The 24,743-nt window shown below is 54.6% G+C and overlaps 1 protein-coding gene across 13 annotated transcripts; it reads right to left on the bottom strand.

Moving 5' to 3' along the window:
* Positions 1-157: 157 nt before the first annotated feature.
* On the bottom strand, positions 158-24,729 carry CC2D1A (coiled-coil and C2 domain containing 1A). 13 transcript variants are annotated; one of them, XM_002828766.5, is made up of 29 exons: positions 24,397-24,729; positions 20,698-20,833; positions 18,259-18,374; positions 18,103-18,168; positions 17,393-17,527; positions 17,056-17,290; positions 12,520-12,644; positions 12,138-12,210; positions 11,897-11,968; positions 11,672-11,802; positions 11,512-11,584; positions 10,762-10,895; positions 10,055-10,166; positions 9,800-9,972; positions 7,275-7,397; positions 7,124-7,182; positions 6,919-7,035; positions 4,927-5,000; positions 4,792-4,850; positions 4,644-4,695; positions 4,439-4,538; positions 4,251-4,341; positions 3,491-3,628; positions 3,334-3,398; positions 2,079-2,142; positions 1,861-1,987; positions 887-963; positions 752-799; positions 158-666 (listed from the first exon to the last, which is right to left on the bottom strand). In XM_002828766.5, exons 1-29 carry the CDS (start codon positions 24,454-24,456, stop codon positions 646-648), a joined length of 2,856 nt encoding a protein of 951 aa, XP_002828812.4. In that variant the 5' UTR covers positions 24,457-24,729; the 3' UTR covers positions 158-645. The 13 variants fall into 13 exon arrangements, with proteins under 13 accessions (XP_002828812.4, XP_024093415.3, XP_054394632.2 ...); XM_024237647.3 differs by having other exon boundaries at positions 10,774-10,895; positions 24,397-24,723; XM_054538657.2 differs by having other exon boundaries at positions 7,275-7,412; positions 24,397-24,701.
* Between the last annotated feature and the right edge of the window lie 14 nt (positions 24,730-24,743).

Raw genomic sequence — 24,743 nt, 5'->3', positions numbered from 1 at the left:
AAAAAAAAGCACCTTTCACAAGCACACTGTCCCTCCCCAAAACTGCTCCCATAACAGGCGCCTCCCCATCCACTTCCAGGGGAACCGGGGGGTGGGTGGGGAGACCTAGCCTGGCCACCGAGGGTCCGAGCAAGAAACAGACAGGACAGAGCTGGGCTGAGTGTGGCCCTGGCTATTTTATTCCATATGCTGGCTCTGGGGACCCAGCTGGGCCAGGCTGACGCCCCTGGGGAGACATTGGGGCTCGGTCAGCCTCAGCGGCTTCTTTGGGGTGCAGGAGGGCTTTGGGGTTAAGGCTGGGGAGGAACAGGAAGTAAAGTGCTTGCAGGGGGCCTCGGGGCTTGGTCCCAGCCACCCTCCCTGCTCCGGGGCGGGCCAGAGGCCGGACACCCCTGGGCTGTGCAAACAGGACTCTCCAGGGCCCACCCAGGCCTGGGTGAGGGGCACATACTGGCTGGCAGGCATCGTTCCCAACACCCGCAGCCACGGAGGCTCTGGCTGGGCTGGGGGCCCAGATGAGGGGTGAGTCCAGAACCGATTGTCCGCTGATTGTCTGTCTGCTTGTCTGGTCCGTGGCTGTGTCGGCTCTTCCCGGTGTCGGGGCCTGCTGCCCGCTTTCTGGGGGCTGCCCGCCCCATGGGCTCCTCACCTACGGAGCCGCTGCAGCTGGGGGAGAGGAGGCCACTGGGGTCACGGGGGTGGGCTATGACCACAGTGATCCCCCAACCACCCCACCTCCTAAGCTGCTTACCTCACTCTCTACCAGATTCCGCCTGTAGAGCGCCTCCTTTGCAGCCTCCTGTGGGGGATGGGCATTCAGCAGGTAGTCCCTGCAGGCCCCACCCCGCCCGCTGCCCAGCGCTCACCCGGCCTGCGCCCAGCTCACCCTGCTGCCATCATTGCCCAGGCGCCGGGCAGCCTCCGTGTAGAACTGCAGCTGCCGCTCCAGCTGGGCTGCATATTCTGAGAATGGATGGCGGGGGGATGGGGGCTTAGGGTGGGGCCTCACTGCCCACAACCCTCCTGGATTGTGCCCATCCCCAAGCCCGTCCCCTGCCAGGTACCCATCCCTGAGCCCCTCCCCCACCAGGTGCCCATCCCCAAGCCCGTCCCCTTCCAGGTGCCCATCGCCGAGCCCCTCCCCCACCAGCTGCCCATCCCCAAGCTGCTCCCCCTCCAGGTGCCCATCCCCAACCCCGTCCCCTTCCAGGTGCCCATCCCCGAGCCCCTCCCCCACCAGATGTGCATCCCCGAGCCCCTCCCTCTCCAGGTGCCCATCCTCGAGCCCCTCCCCCTCCAGGTGCCCATCCCCAACCCCGTCCCCTTCCAGGTGCCCATCCCCGAGCCCCTCCCCCACCAGATGTGCATCCCCGAGCCCCTCCCTCTCCAGGTGCCCATCCTCGAGCCCCTCCCCCTCCAGGTGCCCATCCCCAACCCCATCCCCTTCCAGGTGCCCATCCCCGAGCCCCTCCCCCACCAGATGTGCATCCCCGAGCCCCTCCCTCTCCAGGTGCCCATTCTTGAGCCCCTCCCCTTCCAGGTGCCCATCCCCGAGCCCCTCCCCCTCCAGGTGCCCATCCCCGAGCCTGTCCCCCTCCAGGTGCCCATCCCCGAGCCCCTCCCCCTCCAGGTGCCCATCCCCGAGCCCGTCCCCCTCCAGGTGCCCATCCCCGAGCCCCTCCCCCTCCAGGTGCCCATCCCCGAGCCCGTCCCCCTCCAGGTGCCCATCCCCAAGCCCCTCCCTCTCCAGATGCCCATCCCCAAGCCCCTCCCCCGCCAGATATGCATCCCTGAGCCCCTCCCCCACTGTGCCTATCCTGGAGCTCCTCCCCCACCAGATGCCCATCTCCAAACCCCTACCCCGTCGGATGCCCACGCCCCCCTGCTCCAGCTGTGCCCTCTGCCACTGGCTGCGTTGCATGATGTCCTGGTACTGCTGGGCCACTTCTGGGGGCACCGGCCGCCGCGCCTGCCTGAGGGCCAGGATCTAGAGGATACAGAGGGTCCTGTGAGGATCCTGCCTGGGCCTGCAGACTCCCCAGTCCTGCCCCATGTAGCCCGGCCGGATGGATACCCACCTTCCGCTCCAGACGCTCTTGGTCAAAGGCCAGCACACTGAGGCTATGCAGGGGCCGGGCTGATCTAAGGGGTGGAGGAAGGATAAGGGGCTGCAGAGATTCCCCCCACCCAACCCTGTTAATTCAAAAGACACATTGAGCTGGGCACGGTGGCTCACGCCTGTAATCCCTGCACTTTGGGAGGCGGAGGTGAGGGATCATGAGGTCAGGAGTTCAAGACCAGCCTGGCCAATATGGTGAAACCCCGTCTCCACTAAAAATAGAAAAAAAATTAGCTGGGCATGGTGGTGTGCTCCTGTAGTCCCAGCTACTTGGGAAGCTGAGGCAGAAGAATTGCTTGAACCTGGAAGGTGGAGGTTGCAGTGAGCCGAGATCACACCACTGCACTCCAGCCTGGGCGACAGAGGGAGATTCTGCCTCAAAAAAAGAAAAAAAGAAAAAAGGCCGGGTGCGGCGGCTCATGCCTGTAATCCCAGCACTTTGGGACGCCAAGGCAGGCAGATCACCTGAGGTCGGGAGTTCGAGACCAGCCTGACCAACATGGAGAAACCCTGTCTCTACTAAAAATAGAAAAATTAGCTGGGTGTGGTGGCGTGTGCCTGTAATCCCAGCTACTTAGGAGGCTGAGGCAGGAGAATGGCTTGAACCCAGGAGGCGGAGGTTGCTGTGAGCCGAGATCGCGCCATTGCACTCCAGCCTGGGTGACAGAGCTAGAGTCCATCTCAAAAAACAAAAAAAAAGACACACCGAGCACTGGGGGTATTGTGAGAGATAGGCAAGACCCATCCGGTGTTGCTGATCCCAAAACCTAGTGGGAATGATGGCTGCAGACCCAGGAAACTATGATGCCTAGTGGTCAGGGAGGGCTTCCTGGAGGACGTAACAGCCAAGTTGGGATCCAAAGAAGGAATCAGAGGTGGGCAGAGGAACAAGGAACACCCCTACCCTAGGTAGGGGTGTTCAGCACATTGGAACCCACAGAAGTCCAGAGGCCAGTGAAAACTATTCATGGCCATGAACCACAGGAGGGAGTGGGGAGAGAGAAGCCTGGATATGTTGACAATGGTCAGATCACAAAAGGTTTTAAAGACCAAACCAAGGAGTTTAAACTGGATCTCTGGGAAAAGGGGTGCCAGGAAAGGTTTTGCAGCAGGAGAGAGACATGGTCCAATTTGTGCCTGGTGAGAAACTGTCCAGGTGGGGCTGAGAGGGGAATTAGGTGTTTTCTCCAGCATGCCCTGGCCCAGATACCTACCTGTTCCCTGACTCCCTTGCAGGGGCAGGCACAGGAGGGGCCTTCCCTTTGGGCCCAGCAACCTGCTTCAGAGGAGAGAACCAGTCCTGTGAGTCCTGGGCCCCTGAACCAAGCTTCCCTCCCTGGGGTTGCTGATGGGTGGGGGTGGGGGTCTCACTGTGGGCACAGCTGCCGGCACAGGGTCAATGACCAGCCACCTCTCCGTCGTCGTCTCCAACTGCTGGGCTGTCAGTGGCTCCCGAATCCGGACCATCACCTCCAGTCGCCCCCCTGTGGGCCGGCGACCATCCAGGACCTGGGTGGGGGTAAGGAGAAACTGTTGGTGGGAAGCAGGAAGTGACTAGAGGCCCAGGGCCAGGACCAGGGAGAACAAGACTGGTTTCTTTTTTTTTTTTTTTTCTGAGACAGAGTCTTACTCTGTTGCCCAGGCTGGAGTGCAGTGGTGTGATCTGGGCTCACTGCAAGCTCCGCCTCCTGGGTTTACTTACGCCATTCTCCTGCCTCAGCCTCCCGAGTAGCTGGGACTACAGGCGCCCGCCACCATGCCTGGCTAATTTTTTTGTATTTTAGTAGAAACAGGGTTTCACCGTGTTAGCCAGGATGGTCTCGATCTCCTGACCTTGTGATCTGCCTGCCTCAGCCTCCCAAAGTGCTGCGATTACAGGCATGAGCCACCGTGCCTGGCCAAGAGTGGTTTCTAAAATATGAGCCCATGGTATGGCTGAGATACCAGTTGATCATAATGGAGTGGGGTGCTGCAAGTATTTAGGGCTGGGTAGTAGGGAGGTCTGGGGCTCTGAGGGGAGGGGCTGGGTCAACAGACGGGCTCACAGGGGGCTCAAGGCAGGAAGTGTTTTAATAATGTTAACGAGTAGCATGGCCATACCGGAGCGTGCGGATGAATGTCCACCTCTCACCTCAAGGATCTCCCGAACCTCACATGCTGTCTCCAGTACATCCAGCTTCAGCTGGGCTGTCCCCAGCACCCGGTCAGTCTTGAACAGCCCCCTGTGTGTACATGTGTATAGTGGGGACAGGATGGTTGGTTCAGAGGAGCTCCCCTCCCCTGGAGCCCACCCAGCAGCCATGGCTGTCTCTAGCTCACCCCTTGTGAACCACTTCGAACTTGATGCCCTTGATTTGGATGGCCCTTCGGAAGCCACGGTGGCTGCGGTTGATGCAGAGTTTGAACTGCTCCTTGAACTCTGCAGGAGGAAGGAGGGAGAGGAAGTTGGGTGGGGTCAGGCCATGGTCTTCTGTCCCTTCTGCTACAAGGGAGTAGGGTTAGGGTGCTTCCAGCCAAGGCTCACCAGGGCAGTCTGTGTTCTTGATCACACTGGTCTTGTCTTTCTGAGCTTCTTCCTATGACCAGAGAAGAGGCAGGAAATCTCGGGGGCCTGGGACCTGGCTTTGGCCCACTGAGGCTGCAGCCCTCCCTTCCTCAGCTCCCCCACGTACCACGTTGGGATAGGGGAAGTCAAACCGAACAAAGACATCCAGATCGCCAGGGGACAGTCCTGTGGGCAAACAAGGGTCAGAGCTGGGCAGAGAGGGGGTCCCCATGACCCTGACCCCTGCCTGCAGCCCCCTCACCTGGGGGTGTGGGCAAGTTGATGCCCTTCACGATGAAGAGGAGCATGTCGTTGCTGCTGAGGTCAGGGAAGATCCTTCCGGGCGGGCAGGTGGGCAGGGAAACAGAGGCACCTCAGTCCCACTGGCCGCCTGCCTTCTCTTCCCCCAGTGGGGGCAGGGAACAAACCCCACCCTGGCCTTCAGGGGTGTCTCAGCTCCTGGGCTCATTTTAGAATCAGACAGACTAGAGTTCTCTGTTCAGGTTGGCAATGGATCACTTTTGAGTCTTTTCTTCAGTCTGTGTATATTTATTTGGTACCTACTGTGTGCTAGGTACCCTAGCTGCTGGGTGACATTCCCTTCACTTAATAGTTTTTGAGTCCTACTAAGCATCAGCCAGTGCCCTAGCTGCTGGGAGATCTTCCCTTCATTTCCCAATGTTTCTTGAGCATCTACTATGTGCCAGCCAGTACCCTAGCTGCTGGGGGACCTTCTTTTCACTTAATATATATGTGTGTGAGCACGCCTGGCCTCATTTCACAATATTTCTTGAGCACCTACTATGTGCCAGTCAGTACTCTAGCTGCTGGGGATCTAGAAGTAAATACCCATACCCTGTGCTCAATCTAGCTGAGTGGACAGATGAGCATTAGTACATAAATTGAAAAACAAAACACTCAGCAGAGAGGGGAGAGTGGAGTGTGCTCAGAAGAGACTGCTTGGATAGACAGGGAGGGCCTCTTAGAGGGAAGGTGACATCATAGGTGACTCTAGATGTCAAGAGGGAGCTGCTACATGGAGACCTGAGGAAGAGGGTGAAGGCAGAAGAAATAGCTGATGCAGAGGCTTGGGGTAGGAACACACTTGGTTTGTAGGAGGGACCAAAAAGAGTCCCGTGTGGCCAAAGCTGAGTGAAGCGGGGACAGGAGGCAGAGAAGACGTGACAGGGAGCCAGGCTGTGTGGAGATGGGGGAGCCAGGGTGAGGGGTGGGGGTTATCCCAGGGGCAGCTGGGAACCACTGGAGGGCCAGTGGCTGCACCTAACCTCGTTTAGAAAGTGGAGAAAATGGGCCGGACGCAGTGGCTCACTCCTGTAACCCCAGCACTTTGGGAGGCCAAGGCAGGAGGATCATTTGAGGAGACCAGCCTGGCCAACTGAGTGAAACCCCGTCTCTACTAAAAATACAAAAATCAACTGGGCGTGGTGGCGGACGCCTGTAGTCCCAGCTATTCGGGAGGCTGAGGCAGGAGAATTGCTTGAACCTGGGAGGCAGAGATTGAAGTGAGCTGAGATCGCGCCACTGTACTCCAGCCTGGGTGACAAAGTGAGATTATCTCAGAAAAAAAATTTTAAAAAAGGCCGGCAGTGGTGGCTCACGCCTGTAATCTCAGCACTTTGGGAGGCCGAGGTAGGCGGATCACGAGGTCAAGAGATCGAGACCATCCTGGCTAACACGGTGAAATTCCGTCTCTACTAAAAATACAAAAAATTAGCCAGACGTGGTGGTGGGCGGCTGTAGTCCCAGCTTCTCGGGAGGCTGAGGCAGGAGAATGGCGTGAATCCGGGAGGTGGAGCTTGCAGTGAGCAGAGATCACGCCCCTGCACTCCAGCCTGGGCAACAGAGCGAGACTCTGTCTCAAAAATAAAAATAAAGTGGGGAAAACAATCCCCGCTCCTCCGGGTGTGGGAAGACTTGATAGTACCAAGACTAACATCCACCAAAGCCGTAACTCATCTCTGGTCCCCCGTGGACTCACCCAGGCCCTGGGACAAGATACACCTTTGCACTCTCTAGATCTTTCCCAAATGTGTCACTGTGACTGCACCCTCACCATCCTTCACTTGTGTCTCATGCCTGCCCCAGGGCCTTTGCATGCTCTGTGCTCTTCCACCTATCCAAACTTTCCTCCAGATGTAAATCTTGTGCCAGCTTCTGGGGAGCACAAACCTCCCACCACCGCCACCAAAGGGCCACTGGGGCCACGTGGTGGGGCGTAGATCAGGAGCCTTACTTGATGACGCTGAAGGTCCTTTGCTCAAAGCGGGCGGTGGGCGTGGGGAGACCCCGGGCGAAGGCTTGCTTCAGAATGTCCATGCTCCGCTTACAGTCCTCCGCCAACTTTTCAAACCTGCCGGTGGGAGGGCCCTGCTCATATCCCTGGCCCTGGGGATGGGTGGCTGGGGGTACAAGTGTCTGGCACAGGTCAGGGCACTTACTTGGTGGTTTCAGTGATGTTGCCCAGCTGGGTGAATTGGTTTGAGTGGTTCAGGCACATCTGGGGAAACAGAAGGCAGTGAGTCGAGGGAAGGGAAGAGAGGGGAAGGAGGGTCACGCCCCTGGGGGACGGGCTGGGGGCCTCCCCCTCACCTCATGCTGCTGCCGTATGAGCTTGGTGAGTTCACCATAGCGCCGGGTGGCCTCCTGAGACAGACCCGGGCCGGGCCGCTGGACCAGGGCAAAGTCGTCCTTGTTGACAGGGGCGGGCGGCACCTGGGGAGGACGAGGCTGGTGGCGGGGGTAAGGGGGACAAGCAGGCCCACCTAGGGCTGTGCAGAAATGTCATTCTTCCTTGACGGGGGGCATTCCCTGACCATGGCTCTGTCACCCTTCTCTGGTCTTTCTTTTTTTTTTTTTGAGATGGAGTCTCGTTCTGTTGCCCAGGCTGGAGTGCAATGGTGGGATCTCGGCTCGCTGCAACCTCCGCCTCCCGGGTTCAAGTGATTCTCCTGCCTCAGCCTCCTGAGTAGCAGAATTACAGGCGCCTGCCACCACACCTGGCTAATTTTTGTATTTTTAGCAGAGATAGGGTTTCACCATGTTGGCCAGACCCGTCTCCAACTCCTGACCTCAAGTGATCCGCTGGCCTTGGCCTCCTTAATTGCTGGGATTACAGGCATGAAAGACCACGACCGGCCTCTGTTCTTTCTTTTTGATCCTTCCATTGTCCCACTTAACAAAGGCATCCTTCAGTCACCCCAGAAATCATGTATGGTGCCAGGTGCGGTGGCTCATGTCTATAATCCCAGAACTTTGGGAGGCCGAGGTGGGTGGATTGCTTGAGCTCAAGAGTTTGAGAAATCATGTATGGAGCCCCTACTGTGCGCTAGGCTCTGCTCTGGGGCTGGGGACACAGGGATGAAGAAGAGAGAACAAAATCCCTGTCTTCATGGGGCTGACATTCTCTTGGGGGAGATGGGCAATAATCAGAAGAAATAAGTAAATCATATGAGAGAGTAGAAGGTGATACATGCCACAGGGAGAGGCAGAGTTGGGAGGAGCAGCAGAGGGATCCGGGTGACAGGGAGGGATTTTAGACAGGTCAGGGTAGGCCTCCTGGAAATGCTGATGTCTGAGCAGAGACCTAATGAGGGGAGAAAGTGAACCACACAGGTGTCTGTGGGAAAAGCATTCAGGCAGAGGGAACTGCATGTGCAAAGGCCCTGAGGTTGCAGAGTGCCTGGTGTTTGAGGCTACCAGATAGCAAGGGGAAGAGTGAGTGAGGGGGCGGGTGAAAGAGACCGGGCAGGCCGGGCACAGTAGCTCATGCCTGTAATCTTAGCACTTTGGGAGGTCGAGGCAGGTGGATCGCCTGAGGTCAGGAGTTCAAGGCCCAGTCTGGCCAACACAGTGAAACCCCATCTCTACTAAAAATACAAAAATTAGCTGGGCGTGGTGGCGCGTGCCTGTAGTTCCAGCTACTCGGGAGGCTAAGGCAGGGGAATTCCTTGAGCCTGGGAGGTATAGGTTGCAGTGAGCTGAGATCGTGCCACTGCATTCCAGCCTGGGTGACAGGGTGAGACTCCGTCTCGAAACAAAACAAAACAAGAAAGAGACCAGGCAAGGGAGGTGATGGGGTAGATGGTGCAGGCTTCATGGGCCATGATAAGGTGCTGTATTTATTTGTGTGTTTCTTGTGGTCTCTCAATTAGAACATCCACTCCATGACAGTGAGTCTCGATGTGTTTCCCAGGCTGGTTTTGAACTCCTGGCCTCAAGCGATCCCCCCACCTCAGCCTCCCAAGTAGCTGGAATTACAGGTGTGACCCACCATGTCCAGAGAGAGTGTGGATTTTTGCCTTTTTTGCTCAAGGCCATGTCTCCAGTGCCCAGCAAAGACTACATGTCCCAGGCTCCTCTGAGGCTAAATGTAGCCATGTGACTGTTTGGGCCAATGGGAGGCAAGCAAAAGTGATGTCACTTCTTTGAACTGGGTGGCCTTTGCTGGGCGCCCAGTTCAAGTTCCTCAAATGTTTCCTATTATGAGTACTATTCTATCACATGAGGAATCCTGGCTGTCTTTCTTTCAGGCGGGGGTCGCCATCCCCACTTCTCTGAGAAAAATGATGCTCAGAGAGAAAGGAATGGTCCTGTCCAAAGTGGCAGAATCTAACTGTCTCCCCAAATCTGATCCCCTCCCCTTCCCTAGTAATGGAGCTCAGGTTGGTCAAACAGTGCACCAACAAGAGACTACATGTCCCAGGCTCCTCTGTGGCTAAATGTGGCCATGTTACTTCGTTCTGGCCAATGGGAGGCAAGCAATAGTGATGTCACTTCCTTTAAAAGGGACTACTAGCTCTGCCTCTTTCTCTAATCCTTCTGACAGGATCCACCTGGATCATGTGGACAAGGACGACCCCCTTGGGTGCAGCAAAGCAATAAGGTGGAAGGAACTCAGGCCCTGGAGGACCTCCCATTTGCAGAGCCCAGACTGCCTGAGTGGTACATGGAAGAAACATAATAAATGTCTGTCTCATTTCAGCCACTGTCTTGGGAGGACCTATTTGTTACAGCAGATGGACCCTGACTAATACACTTCAGTTCACGTGGCTGCTAAGGGGCAGGAGCCTGACCAGTGGGTGCCTGGGCAGTTCCCGCAAGCCCAGAGGGTTCACCTTGGTGATGTCCACAGGCAGCCCATTGCGTGAGGCCTCCAGCATAGGCTCCAGTCCCTTGGCCTGGCGCAGATGCATCTTGGCGCCCTCCACGTCGTTTTTCTGCTTGGCTCGCAGTGCGGCCTGCAGGAGCTGCTTCTTGCGGCCCTCTAGGAAGGCCAGCTGCTGCTGGGCTGTGGGCATAGGAGCTGCCATGGGTGCTGCCCAGGCCACAGCCAGGCAACAGGGAGCTGGGGCGGGCAGAGGGGAGCTTACCTCTGGTGGATGTGGCTTTGGGGGGCGCTTTGGCTGCTGGGGCTGATCCTGACTGGGGAGCCCTTGTGGGTGGGGCTTTTGGCTGGGCTGTGGGGGCTACGGGGCTGTTCTGCTGTAGAGGAAGAGAGAGGATGTTAGAGATTTTGTAGCGCCTGTGGAGTCCAGTCCCCAAGGATCAGGGTCTGATGCTGACAACAGTGGTCATTTAGTAGGCTCCCAGGACTTTGCTATTCCCCTGCCTCACTCAAAGCCCCTGGCCCCAAACACCTTTTTTTTTTCTGAGACAGTCTCACTGTATTGCCCAGGCTGGAGTGCAGTAGCACAATCTTGACTCACTGCAACCTCTGCCTCTCGGTTCAAGCAATTCTCACCAAACACTTTTTTTTTTTTTTTTTTAAATTGTCTTGGCGATGAGGTCTTGCTCTGTTGCCCAGGCTGGAGTACAGTGGCATGACCATGGCTCACTGCAGCCTTGAACTCCTTAGTTTGGGCGATCCTCCCACCTCAGTCTCCCAAGTAGCAGGGGGACTACAGGTGAGTCTCACCATGCATGGCTAATTTTTAAAAAATTTTTTGTAGAGACGAGGGTCTCACTGTGTGCCCAGGATGGTCTCAAACTCCTGGCCTCAAGCGATCCTCCCACCTTGGATTCCCAAAGTGCTGGGACTACAGGTGTGAGCCACTACGCCTGGCCCCAACCCTCAAACCTTCTTAGGCACCTCATCCTCTTCATCCTCTGGGCCGTCATCCTGGTTGGCCAGCTTCATGGCAGTCTCCAGGACGCCCACTAGACTCTGCTGGGTGGGCTTGGTGGCCTCCAGGCCCTGGATTGGGGGGAAGCCTGGGCGGCCAGTTGAGGCCTGGTTATTGTATGTCAGGATGGAGACCAACTCACACCATTATGGTGGAGATGCAGATTCCTCCCCCACCTACAGAGTCTTGGGCCTTTATTTTTTTAAATTTATTATTATTATTTTTTTGAGACAGGATCTTCCTCTGTTGCCCAGGCTGGAGTACAGTGGCATGATCTGGAGTGGGACTGCAGGCGAGCACCACCACACCAGGCTAATTTTTAAATTTCTTGTAGCCACGGGGTCTTGCCACATTGCCCAAGCTGGTCTTGAACTCCTGGCCTCAAGTGATTTTTCCCACCTCAGCCTCCCAAAGTGCTGGGATTACAGGCATGACCACCTCGTCCAGCCGGTTTGCCAATTTCTACGGTGCAGACACATCATGTCCAATGTCAAGCTCCCACTGATGAACAAGTTTACAAAACCCTTGAATATGTTGTATTCAGCTCCTTGAGCCTGTGTTATGGGGAGTAATAGCATCTGCCAAGGCTCACAGGCTGGAGGAACAGGAGCCTGGGGCACAGCCTGCCAGCGGCGGGGCCTGCCGGGGGCGGGGTCTCTGGGGGCGGGGCCTACTGAGGCGAGGCCTACAGGGGCAAGGCCTACCTGGGGGCACTGGCAATTCAGCGACATCCACGGCTCGGCCAGCCTTGTGAGCTCGGATGGCATCTTGGTATTGCTGCGAGGGCCACAGGTGTTAGGGCTGCCTGTGGGAGGGTTCCGGGGCTGCCCACTCACCCCACCTCCCCCGGAACCCCTGGGGCACCTTGACGATGCGCTCGTGCATTCGAGCTTTTCGCTGGTCCCCCTTGCTCTTGGCCTGGGCTGCGGCCACCTGGTACCGCTCCATCCGCTGCTCCAGCGCCTCCAGCAGGGTCCTCGGGGGTGGGGGGACCTCTGGGCCGGACAGGGGGACAAGGTTAAGAGTCAAGGGATGGGTAGACAGTCTGGCTCCAGCCTGCCCCCAACCCGAGAGGGTCCCAGAACCTACCTGGTGTGGAGGGCGCTGTAGCGGGGGTCGGAGGCTGCGACGGTGGTGACGGTGGGTCTGGGGGCAGCTGGTCTGGGGACAGAGAGATCCAGGCCAATGAGGGGCTTGTTTGCTGCACCCCCCACAAGCTGGTCTGGCCTGATGGTGGTCTCTGGGCCTGACCAACAGGGGTGGCAGCATCAAGGAGAACTTAGTGTATGCCTGAAACCATCCCAGAGAGTGGGCATGGCAGGGTCCTCACCGGGTGGAGGGGGCAGGCAGGAGAGGTCCACGGGCTCACCCCGGCTCAGGGCCTCCAAGACAGCATCAAAGCTCTGGGAGAAGGAAGAGAAGATTAGAAGAAGAGGTACAGTTGGGGGCTGGGACCCCATGGGGAGCCTCTGGGCCCTTCCATGCCACCGAGGACTCCTAGCTCCCTCCCTTTCAGTTGTGCCATCTTGCTTAATCCTCTTCCAACACACGTGCCCATTTCACAGAGGGGGCAAACTGAGGCTCCAAGACTTACAGCAAACTATTGCTAGGGAGTGACCAGGCTAGGATGCAAATTTGGGTGCTTTGCCACCAGGCCATGTGGGAAGCATCCTGCCCCGTCCCTCCAGTCCTGTCCGTCAGGCTGGACGCACCTTAGCCACGCGGAAGTGTCTGGCGGCAGCAGCGGTATCTCCGTGCTGCTTGGCGTGGAGGGCGGCCAGCTTGTACTCACGCTGGCGGCTCTGCAACTGGGCCAGAGGGCCAGGGCTGCATGGACCTGGAAGGGAGAACAACATACAGGAAGCCTCCAGGGCCTGGGCCAAGTTCACCGTATAAAGCATTTGTTATTTATTTATTTTTTATTTTTATTTTTTTCAGACAGAGCCTCGCTCTGTTGCCCACGCTGGGGTACAGTGGCGCAATCTCAGCTCACTGCAACTTCCGCCTCCTGGGTTCAAGCCATTCTTCTGCCTCAGCCTCCTGAGTAGCTGGGATTACAGGCGTGTGCCCAGCTAATTTTTATGTTTTTAGTAGTGACAGGGTTTCGCCATGTTGGCCAGGCTGGTCTCAAAGTCCTGACCTCAGGTGATCCGCCTGCCTTGGCCTCCCAAAGTGCTGGGATTATAGGCGTGAACCATCGCGCCTGGCCTTAATGTTTTTTTTGAGACTGAATCTTGCTCTGTTGCCCAGACTGGAGTGCAGTGGCACAATCTCGACTCACTGCAACCTCCGCCTTCTGATTTGTGGCTAATTTTTGTATTCTTAGTAGAGACGGGGTTTCACCATGTTGGCCAGGCTGGTCTCAAACTCCTGACCTCAAGTGATCTGCCCACCTTGGCCTCCCAAAGTGGTAGGATTACAGGCGTGAGTTACCGCGACTGGCCATATTTAATGTATTTTTTTTTAAAGAGATAGAGTCTTGCTCTGCTGCTCAGGAGTAATCATACCTCACTGCAGCCTCAAACACCTGGGCTTAGGTGATCCTTCTACCTCAGCTTTCTGAGTAGCTGGGGTTACAGAGCATGTACCTGCATGCCCGGCTAATTTTTTAATTTTTTTTGTAGAGACGGGGTCTTACTATGTTGTCCAGGCTAGTCTTGAACTCCTGGGCTCAAGTGATCCTCCCACCTCAGCTTCCCAAAGTGCTGAGATTACAGGCATGCGCCACCATGCCTGACTCATTTTTTAAATATACCCTGGGACTCACTTTAAGCAGTTGGGAATTTTGAGTCTTCTCTTATTTCCATCCACGTCCCCCACAGAAATTTACACTAACATGATATAGCCGTGTGTTTGAAAGCCTTGTTTTCCTACCCTATTGTATATTTATACAACCAAAATACATTTATGCAGTGTGTTTGCAAAGTTAGGAAACCCAGTATTCAGTGCTTTTTAAACAGTGTGTTAGTTACAGTTTCAAATAATATGCTCAATATGTTTTCTGGGGAAGTACCTCAAAATTTAAAGCTATAAGTGCAATTCTTAGTATAAAATAACACAGTACAATAAAGACACCACCCAGTGTCTACAAAATCTGGAAACACCCAGAAAATGGCACGTGGTATCTTTTTTTCAGACTAACAACTGGACCCATTACTTTAAACTTAGGCTTACTTCCCTGAAAATGTTTGGAGGTAGAAGTGACACACCTTTGACATTGTATTGGTTTTATTTCCTGTGATCATAAATCTTTCATTGTTAAAAACAATGTTTTTCCGGGTTGAATTATTGTTATAATTATTACTAGCATGTGATTGAGCAAAACCTAAATACATCAAGCTTATTTTATTTTATTTTTTTGGAGACAGGGTCTCATTCTGTCACCCAGGCTGGAGTGCAGTGGTGCGATCACAGCTCACTTCAGCCTCAACCTTCCAGGCTCCAGTGATTCTCCCACCTCAGCCTCCCAAGTAGCTGGGCCTATAGGCATGCACCACCATGGCTGGCTAATTTTTAATTCTTTGTAGAGACACAGTTTCCCTATGTTGCCCAGACGGATCTCGAACTCCCGGGTTCAAGCGATCCTCCCACCTTGGCCTCCCAGAGTGCTGGAATTATAGGTGTGAGCCACCACACCCGGCTGAGCTTTTTGGGTTGGTTTGTTTGTTGAGACAGAGTCTTGCTCTGTCGCCCAGGCTGGAGTGCAGTGGTGTGATCGTGGCTCACTGCAACCCCTGCCTTCTGGGTTCAAGTGATTATCTTGCCTCACCCACCCGAGTGGCTGGGATTACCAGCATGTGCCACCACGCCCAGCTAATTTTTGTATTTTTAGTAGAGATGAGGTCTCACCATGTTGGCCAGGGCTGGTCTTGAACTCCTGGCCTCAAGTGATCCGCCCACCTTGGTGTTCCAAAGTGCTGGGATTACAGGTGTGAGCCACCACGCCCAGCCCCTGCTGAGCTATTTGATAGTTTTTGTACACCAAGGGCAAAATTCTACCAGAAATGTACCTCTTGCTGACGTAATTGGAGCTGGGTCCAATCCCTAACAATCAACTCGTTTCTCCCATTCAATCCTTTCCTGTTTTTTCTTTTTTTAAGAGATAAGATCTTGCTCTGTTGCCCAGACTTGGAGTGGCATGATCACGGCTCACTGCAGCCTTGAACTCCTGGACTCAAGCGAACCTCCCACCTCAGCTTCTTGAGGAGCTGGGACTAAAGGCATGCACTACCACACCCAGCTAATTTCTTAATTTTTATGTAGAGATGGGTTCTTGCTATGTTGCCCAGACTGGTCTTGAACTGCTGGCCTCCCAAAGTGCTGGGATTACAGGCATGAGCCACTACATCTGCACTTTTTTTTCTTTTTTAAAGTGTTGAGGCCAGGGGTGGTGGCTCACGCCTGTAATCCCAGCACTTTGGGAGGCGGAGCAGGTGGATCACCTGAGGTCAGGAGTTGGGGACCAGCCTGGGCAGCAACATGGTGAAACCCCGTCTCTACTAAAAATACAAAAATTAGCTGGGCTTGGTGGTGGGTGCTTGTAATCCCAGCTACTCGGGAGGCTGAGGCAGGTGAATCACTTGAACCTGGGAGGCGGAGGTTGCAGTGAGCCGAGATCGCGCCATTGCACTCCAGCCTGGAAACAAGAGCGAGACTCCGTCTCAAAAAATTAAAGTATTGAGAAACCTACTTCACATCAACAAATAGATTGGAAGACAGAGAATTTTGTTACTGTGATGTCTTTGTATTCTTTGAACTCCTGACAAGTTTCATGCCAAACTTCCATTGTGAAAAATTTTTGGTCGTTTCAGTTGACAATTTCAGGTGACAATTCCAGTAATCCTTGAACTTTGCCAAAAACAATGGCTAGGAAACCAGCTTGGTTGCAGAAGGATTTAGTGACCCAGTGTTTGCTTTCTCAAACCCATGCCAGTATTTTGAGTTGTCTCTTTGCTTCCTGCCAGGGAAGTGTTTGGACCTGGGGCAAAGCCCTGTGTTCATATCACGAAGAGAGGGAGGGAGGCCTTCCTTTCCTAGGGGGAGGTTAGGAAGAAAAACCTCTTAGAAGATATGTTCTAGCTTGGGCAACATGGCACCTCTACAAAAAGTACAAAAATTAGCTGGGCATGGGGCATGGTGGCATATGCCTGTAATCCCAGCTACTCAGGAGGCTGAGGCGGGAGGATTGCTTGAGCCCAGGAGGCAGGTTGCAGTGAACTGGGATCACACTACTGCACTCCAGCCTGGGCAACAGAGTGAGACTCTGTTTAAAAAAAAAAAAAATGGGGGCGATGAGGCCTGGCGTGGTGGCTCATGCTTGTAATCCTAACACTTTGGGAGGCCGAGGCAGGCGGATCACGAGGACAGGAGATCGAGACCATCCTGGCTAACACGGTGAAACCCCGTCTCTACTAAAAATACAAAAAATTAGCCAGGTGTGGTGGCATGCGCCTATAATCCCAGCTGCTCAGGAGGCTGAGGCAGGAGTGAGACTCCAGCCTGGGCGACGGAGTGAGACTCTGACTCAAAAAAAAAAAACAAAACAAAAAAATTAGCCAAGTGTGTGGTGCATGCCTGTAGTCCCAGCTACTGGTGAAGCTGAGGGAAGATCCCTTGAGCCCAGGAGGTTGAGGCTATAGTGAGCTATGATCACGTCACTGCACTCCAGCCTGGGTGACGGAGTAAGACCATGTCTCAAAGAATTAAAAAAGGCCGGGCACAGTGGCTCATGCCTGTAATCCCAGCAAATTGGGAGGCCAAAGTGGGTGGATCACCTGAGGTCAGGAATTTGAGACCAGCTTGGCCAACAAGATGAAACCCCATCTCTACTAAAAATACAAAATTAGCCAGGTGTGGTGGCGTATGCTTGTAATCCCAGCTACTTGGGAGGCTGAGGCAGGAGAATCGCTTGAACTTGGGAGGTGGAGGTTGTAGTTAGCTGAGATTGTGCCATTGCGCTCCAGCCTGGGCAACAAGAACGAAACTCCATCTCAAAAAAAAGAACTAAAATAATTTTCAATGGCAAATGTGATCTATATTTTATCATATCATAATAACAACAAAAAAACTCTCTGGGTATCCATGTCCTGCTTGGGAGGTATTCATGAACTCCAGGGGCTTGAAGACCCCAGGACTCAGGGTGTTGAAAATATCTCACAATCAGTGCACAGCCTGCACCCCCCCAGAGCAGCATCCTGCCAGATGGCCCACTCGGATCCCATATCAGCTCGGCCCTGCCCATCACCTACCTGGGGGCATCTGGGGCTTAGCCAAGCCTGGAGATGAGGCTGGGGCAGTGGGAGAAGGTCCCTCCAGGGTGACCCTGGGCTCTGGGGCTGACGTGATTCCAGGGGCCGGCTGTGTGGGTGCAGGGCTGTAGCTAGGCGTGGACGCCGGGCCTTTTCCTACGGCCACTGGCGGCGGGATGTCCACCTCGTCAATGGCATTGCCCTTCCGGACGGAGGCCAGCAGGTTTTCCAGTGTCTGAGACAAGGCATGAGTATTGGTTTGGGAGAAGCTAAGAGCTTGGTGCGGGGCATCGGGGTTGGGGGGGGGGTCCCTGTACCCTGCCCTCTGCCCACTTACTTTAAGCCCCCGGTCGTAGCGCCGCATCTTGGCGCTGTCTCCAGCTTGTCTGGCGCTTTCAATTGCTGTCCGATAGAGCGCCAGCCTCTCCTGCAGGGTGGCCTCCAGCCCCGGATGGGGGGCCTCAGGCTTCGGCTGTGGGAGGGCAGGGGCACAGTGTGGGAGGTGACCCCACTTGGGATGCCCCTATTAGCCCCTTCTGCAGTAACGGTCAGCCCCATGTCATCCCTGGACCAGCCTCCCCCACCCCAGTGAGGCAGAAATCATGGTCCCCATTTCCCAGTGGAGGTAATGGGGTTTCAGAAGCGTCATGTCACCCGCCTGATATGGGTCATGTGGCTGTGAAGGACAAGGGTGGGCCAGGCACGGTGGCTCACGCCTGTAATCCCAGCACTTTGGGAGGCCGAGGCAGGTGGATCACTTGAGGTCAGGACCAGCCTGGCCAACACGGAGAAACACCTTCTCTACCAAAAAATACAAAACTTAGCCAGGCGTGGTGGCATACACCTGTAATCCCAGCTGCTGGGGAGGCTGAGGTGGGAGGATCGCTTGAACCTGGGAGGCAGAGGTTGTAGTGAGCTGAGATGGCACCACTGTACTCCAGCCTGGGTGACACAGCAAGACTCCATCTCATAAAAAAAGACTAGGCCTTGAACCCCGGGCTGTCCTTTGGGTTGTGGTTCTAGGGAGTGGGGTCATCCGAACTGTACCTGGGCCACAGGAGGTGGGGTCTCTGAAGCCTTCTGCTCCTCTCCAAGGACCTCATTTAGCTCCGCCTGCAGGGACACACGGCCGGGGGCAGGACATGAGGGCCTGCTGGATGGGGGCAACCGGATAAGAGCCCCCACCCTGCCCTCAGTGCTCACCAGCAGGTCGTCATCAGCCTCCAAGTCATCCTCATCCGTCCCCTCCTCCTCATCCTCATCCGGGTCTCTCATGCACAGGCTGGCCATCTTCTCAATGGCCTCCATCGGCAAGGGACCTGGTGGTAGGGGGATGCCCCAGGTGGACGAGGGTCGTACACCAAGAGCCCCTGTTTCCCATCCTGGACACGCTAGGTGATCCCACCTCTCGCTGACTTCCCCATTTCATCTCTTCCTTATTCAGCCTCAGGTCTGGGGCCCAGTTACCTGAATTCAAAACCCAGCTCTGCAGACCGGGCACAGTGGCTCACGCCTGTAATCCCAGCACTTTGGGAGGCCGAGGCAGAAGGATCACTTGAAGTCAGGCGTTCGAGACCAGCCTGGCCAACATGGTGAAACCCCGTCCTCTACTAAAAATACAAAAATTAGGCCGGGTGCGGTGGCTCACGCCTGTAATCCCAGCACTTTGGGAGGTCGAGGCGGGTGGATCACAAGGTCAGGAGATCGAGACCATCCTGGCTAACACGGTGAAACCCCGTCTCTACTACAAATACAAAAAATTAGCCAGGCATGGTGGTGGGCGCCTGTGGTCCCAGCTACTCGGGAGCCTGAGGCAGGAGAATGGCGTGAACCTGGGAGACGGAGCTTGCAGTGAGCCGAGATGGCACCACTGCACTCCAGCCTGGGCGACAGAGTGAGACTCCATCTCAAAAAAAAAAAAAAAATACAAAAATTAGCTGGGCATGGTGGCATGTAATCCCAGCTGCTGGAGAGGCTGAGGCAGGAGAATCACTTAAGCCCAGGAGGCAGAGGCTGGGCAACAGAGCAAGGGTTTGTCTCCAAAAAAAAAAAAAAAAAAAAAACGCACGCACACACACACAACAACAACAAAAAAAACCCCAGCTCTGCAACTTTCTCTCTGTGAGACCTTGGACAAGTGATGTCACCTCTCTGAGCCTCAGTTTCTCCCTCTGTGACATGGGGATGACAACAGTTCCTCCTTCATAGGTAGGTTGGAACAGAGAAGGTCAATGAAGCTCTTAGAATAGCATATTGCCAATATCTTGTTATTAGTTATGTTACATTCTATAAAACTGCCTTGAAGACTAAATTAATGACTATAGGACTGTTGCTCCTAGGGGAAATTTAAGCTTAGGTTCCTGTGAGCCTCCAGTCATAACCTTTTTTGGAGACAGGATCTTGCTCTGTCACCCAGGCTGGAGTGCAGTGGCCCGATCAGAGCTCACTGCAGCCTCAAACTCTTGGCCTCAAGTGATCTTCCTGCCTCAGCCTCCGGACTAGCTGGGATTATAGGCATGCACCACCACACCCAGCTCTGGTCACAAAATTTTAATCAACTGATCAATACACAACCTTGCTCTATGTGTGTTTCTGTTTGAAGACACCTTACTGAATAGATATCGTTCATTCGTTAACTTTGAATTCATAGCCAAGAGCACAGTAATTCATGCCTGAATGAAGCTTCTCTCTTTTTTGTTTTTTGGAGACAGGATCTCGCTCTGTTGCCCAGGCTGGAGTGCAGTGGCGCAATCTCTGCCCACTGCAACTGCTGCCTCCTGGATTCAAGCGATTCTCATGCCTCAGCCTCCCAAGTAGCTGGGATTACAGGTGTGCACCACCAAGCTTGGCTAATTTTTGTATTTTTAGTAAAGATGGGGTTTCACCATGTTGGCCAGGCTGGTCTCGAACTCCTGGCCCCAAGTGATCTGTCCACCTTGGCCTCCCAGAGTTCTGGGATTACATGCATGAGCCAATGTGCCCGGCTGACATGAGCTTATTGTGTGTGAGGGGGCCCTGGGTGAAATACTTATGGACTTCAGATTAAATCCTATAACATGGTTATTATTCCAGTTTTACAGATGGTGAAACTGAGGCCAAAGCACATGATGTGACTCATCAAGTCACATAACCAGAGCTTGGATTCCAACTCTCAGTCTGGGTCCAGAGTTGATCGTTTTTTGTTTTTTTTTTTTTGAGACAGAGTCTTGCTCTGTCGCCCAGGCTGGAGTGCAGTGGCGCGATCTCAGCTCATTGCAAGCTCCGCCTCCCTGGTTCACGCCATTCTTCTGCCTCAGCCTCCTGGGTAGCTAGGACTACAGGCGCCCGCCACCACACCCAGCTAATTTTTTTTTTTTTTGTATTTTTAGTAGAGACGGGGTTTCACCATGTTAGCTGGGATGGTCTCAATCTCCTGACCTCGTGATCTGCCTGCCTCGGCCTCCCAAAGTGCTGGGATTACAAGCTTGAGCCACCGTGCCCGGCCTCAGAGTTGATCTTGACCCTCTTACCCAGATCATCGGCTCCAGGAGAACAGGGGTCTTCTCTGTCTTCTTTCCCCTACCTACCCAGTGCCCCCAGTTCTGTGCCCGAACCACTTGCAGGAGATCAGAAAATGTTCTGAGGGTGTGTTAACCATCTCACCTTTGCCTTTGAGCTTCTCCAGGGCTGGGGGCTGGCCCCCGACCAAAGCCAAGAACTCAGCCTCCAGTTCTTCATCGTTAGCTCCGTCCTCAGGGATCATCAGGCCGTCTGGGGAGAGGTCAACCAGCAGGCCCAGCTAGGGGGACAGCAAGGGTTCAGTCAGACCTTTGGTTCACCACATGGCTAGAGGCAGCCATGATGGCCAGAGAGTCCCCTTGGGAAGAAGGAAACAAGGTCTCCCAGGAAAACCGTTTCCCTGGGGAGTGCCAGGAGGCTGGAACAAGCCCAGAACAGGTGTTCCAAGATAGGCCAGGCCCTCTGGCACAGTTCAACCTGGGGCAAAGGGCAAGAGACCCAGCTCTCTGATCTGAATCCACACTTATGATGTGCTGCTGGGCCAAGTTCAGTGGGAAAAGCAGGCCCCTGGCTGGGCGCAGTGGCTCACGCCTGTCATCCCAGCACTTTGGGAGGCCAAAACAAGAGGATGGCTTGTGTCTGGGAGTTCCAGACCAGCCTGGGCAATACAGTGAGACCCCCATCTCTACAAAAAAAAAAAAGTTTTTTTTTTTGAGATGGAGTCTCGCTCTGTCACCCAGGCTGGAGTGCAGTGGTGCAGTCTCAGCTCACTGCAACCTCCGCCTCCTGGGTTCATGCCATTCTCCTGCCTCAGCCTCCCGAGTAGCTGGGACTACAGGCACCCGCCACCACGCCCGGCTCATTTTTTTTTGTATTTTTAGCAGAGACGGGGTTTCACCTTGTTAGCCAGGATGGTCTCGATCTCCTGACCTCGTGATCCGCCCGCCTCGGCCTCCCAAAGTGCTGGGATTACAGGAAAAAAAACTTTTTTAAATTAGCTGGGAGTTGTGCTATGTGCCTGTGGTCCCAGCTACTCGGGAGGCTGAGGCAGGAGGATCACTTGAGCCTGGGGAGGTCAAGGCTGCAGTGAGCCATGACTGCACTATGGCACTCCACCTGGGCAACAGAGTAAAGCCCTGTTGAAGGGAAAGAAAGCAAGAGAGATGGAGTGGGGGAAGGAGAAAGGGAGGGAGGAAGGAGGGAAGGAAGGAAAAAAAGAAAGGAGGGAGGGAGGGAGGGAAGGAGGGAGGGAAGCAGGCCCCACACTTTGCCCAAAGCAAAGCTACTCTGTACACTTGGGCTTTTCTTTCCAGCATCCTCAGCAGAGGGGGCTGTGTGGGAAGGTTGGGCTTCAAGAGCATGATGGCTGCATGCGGTGGCTCACACCTGTAATCCCAGCAATTTGGGAGGCCGAGACAGGCAGGTCACCTGAGGTCAGGAGTTCGAGACCAGCCTAGACAACATGGTGTAACCCTGTCTCTACTAAAAATACAAAAATTAGCTGGGCGTGGTGGCAGCGTCTGCAATCCCAGCTACTCGGGAGGCTGAGGCAGGAGAATTGCTTGAACCTGGGAGGTGGAGGTTGCAGTGAGCTGAGACTGCGCCACTGAACTCCAGCCTGGGCAACAGAGCGAGACTCTGTCTCCAAAAAAAAAAAAAAAAAAAAAGAGCAATTAAAAAGAGCAATTAGAAGCCCTGATGACAGGGCCAGGTACAGTAGCTCACGCTTATAATCCCAGCACTTTGGGAGACCAAAGTGGGGGGGGGGGGGGAATCACCTGAGGTCAGCAGTTCGAGACCAGCCTGGCCAACGTGGTGAAACCCCATCACTACTAAAAATACAAAAATTAGGCCGGGCACGGTGGCTCATGCCTGTAATCCCAGCACTTTGGGAGGCTTGAGGCGGGCAGGTCACCTGAGGTGGGGAGTTCGAGACCAGTCTGACCAACAGGGAGAAACCCCGTCTCTACTAAAAAATACAAAATTAACCAGGCATGGTGGCACATGCCTGTAATCCCAGCTACTCGGGAGGCTGAGGCAGGAGAATCGCTTGAACACGGGAGTTGGAGGTTGTGGTGAGCCAAGATCGCGCCACCGCACTCTAGCCTGAGCAACAAGAGCGAAACTCCGTCTCAAAAAAAAAAAAAGAAAAAAAAAAACATACAAAAATTAGCCAAGTGTGGTGGTGGGGGCCTGTAATCCTAGCTACTCGGGAGACTGAGGCAGGAGAATCGCTTGAACCCAGGAAGCGGAGGTTGCAGTGGGCCAAGATTGCGCCACTGCACTCCAGTCTGGGGCGAGAGAGCAAGACTCTGTCTCAAAAACAAACAAACAAAAAAAGAAGCCCTAACCACAATGCAGGTTTTCCATGCAGACCCGTCTTCCTATCTTGGTTAATGACCAATCATGATGTGATAACATCGTGTTTAACCATATGAAATTGCCTTTCCTGTAGGTAAAAAATGGCCAAATACTGGCAATTATGTATGGCTCCACCAACTAGTAATAATGATAATAGTAACATTTATTGAGTGCTATGTTCTAGCACTTTCCATAAACTATCTCAATGACTCTTTACAACTGTCCTGTAATGTAGGGTCTCTTGGAGGTCTCCATTTTTTATTATTTATTTATTTATTTTCAGAAGGAATTTATTTATTTATTTTGAGAAGAAGTCTTGCTCTGTCACCCAGTCTGGAATGCAGTGGTGCGATCTCAGCTCACTGCAACCTCCGCCTCCCGGTTCAAGCGATTCTCCCACCTCAGCCTTCCGAGTAGCTGGGATTACAGGTGCCCGCCACCATGCCCAGCTAATTTTTGTATTTTTAGTAGAGATGGGGTTTTGCCATGGCCTCCCAAAGTGCTGGGATTACAGGTGTGAGACACCGCCCCGGACTTCCATTTTTAATTTTTTACTTTTATTTTAGAGAAAGAGTCTTGTTCTGTCACCCAGGCTGGAGCAGAAGTAGTGCAATCATAGCTCACTGCAGTCTTGAACTCCTGGGCTCAAGCAATCCTCCCTTCTTAGCCTCCCAAGTAGCAGGACTACAGGCACATGACACCATGTCCAGTTAGTCTTTTTATTTTTTGTTGAGACAGGGGTCTTGCTTTTGCCCAGGGTGGTCTCAAACTCTGGCCTCAAATGACTCTCCCGCCTCTGCCTCCGCCTCCATCTCCTGAAGTGCTGAGATTATAGAGATCTCCATTTTACAGATGAGAAAGCCGAGGCTCAGATCTGTAAAGTCAAGTGTCCAATGTACAGAGGCCAGGAGGGAACTTCAGGTCAGCCAGACTCTTATATCTGAACACCAAGCTATGTCCGGGGCTCCTTCCATCAAAACTGAGAAAAATCAAACTATCTGGTGCCTGGGGCAGAGGAGTCGGGAGAGTGAGAAGGGGCCCAGCCACAGTGTCATAAGCTTATGGCTGCAGCCCTGGATTTGTGCTTAGCTCTGGCCAAGCTGTTAATCCCTATGACCTTGGGCAGATGTCTTCACGTCTCTGAGTCTCAAAGTCCTCATCTGTACAATGGAATAAAAAGAGTCTGACATGGCCCGACTGATGCAAGGGTTTGATGTGTCAAGTCGGAGGACTGCCCCTCCCTGACTGGAGCAGCTGTGGCAACAGGTGGCCCCGAACCCGGGGCAGGGCCCCAGGAGCTGGGGAGCCAAGGCCAGTAGGCCACACTTGGGTGGGGTTGGAGCCTCACCTGGGGGGGGGGGCGGGGACCGGAGCTTACCTGGGGGGCGGAGATCGGGCTTCCCTGGGGGGTGGGGCCCTTCCCTGAGCGAGTGACGGGGGTGGGGAGGGATCCCCAGGTCGGGCCGTGGGGCGCAGACTCACCTGACGGGCGGCCGCGGCGCCTCTGCCCGGTGGTCCCGGGGGTCCTTTCCTCTTGTGCATCTTCAAGGCTGGATGCCCGGACCACCTGCCCCCAAGCCCGGCCTTGCCCTTCCTCCTTCCCCGGGCCCTGTCGCCGCGCACTCGCCCTTCCTGAGTCCTGCACCCCTCGTCGGCGCCCCGCGGCCGTAGATCCCGAGCCCTCGCCTCCCTGCTTGACCGTCCCACTTCCGCCTCGGGCCTCCGGCGCCGCCGCACCGGAGTGCGGCCACTGGACTCGCCGGGTCGGCCGAGCCGAAACTACAACTCCCGGCAGGTAGTGCGTGGGCGCGCATGCGCCTGGCGGGGGC

This window comes from Pongo abelii, chromosome 20 (assembly GCF_028885655.2).
Source record: "Pongo abelii isolate AG06213 chromosome 20, NHGRI_mPonAbe1-v2.0_pri, whole genome shotgun sequence".
In the NCBI taxonomy this organism is placed as follows: domain Eukaryota; kingdom Metazoa; phylum Chordata; class Mammalia; order Primates; family Hominidae; genus Pongo; species Pongo abelii.
Note: the sequence above shows the minus strand (reverse complement) of the source record. Positions and strands in the feature narration are given on the sequence as shown.

Coding starts and splice junctions, on each gene's coding strand:
- CC2D1A (XM_054538657.2), bottom strand. CDS start 24,456: ATGCACAAGAGGAAAGGACCCCCGGGACCACCGGGCAGAGGCGCCGCG. Junction 11,969..12,137: donor CTGCCTGCCCCCTCCACCCG/GTGAGGACCCTG, acceptor CTCTGTCCCCAG/ACCAGCTGCCCCCAGACCCA. Junction 4,696..4,791: donor ACTTCCCCTATCCCAACGTG/GTACGTGGGGGA, acceptor CTCTGGTCATAG/GAAGAAGCTCAGAAAGACAA.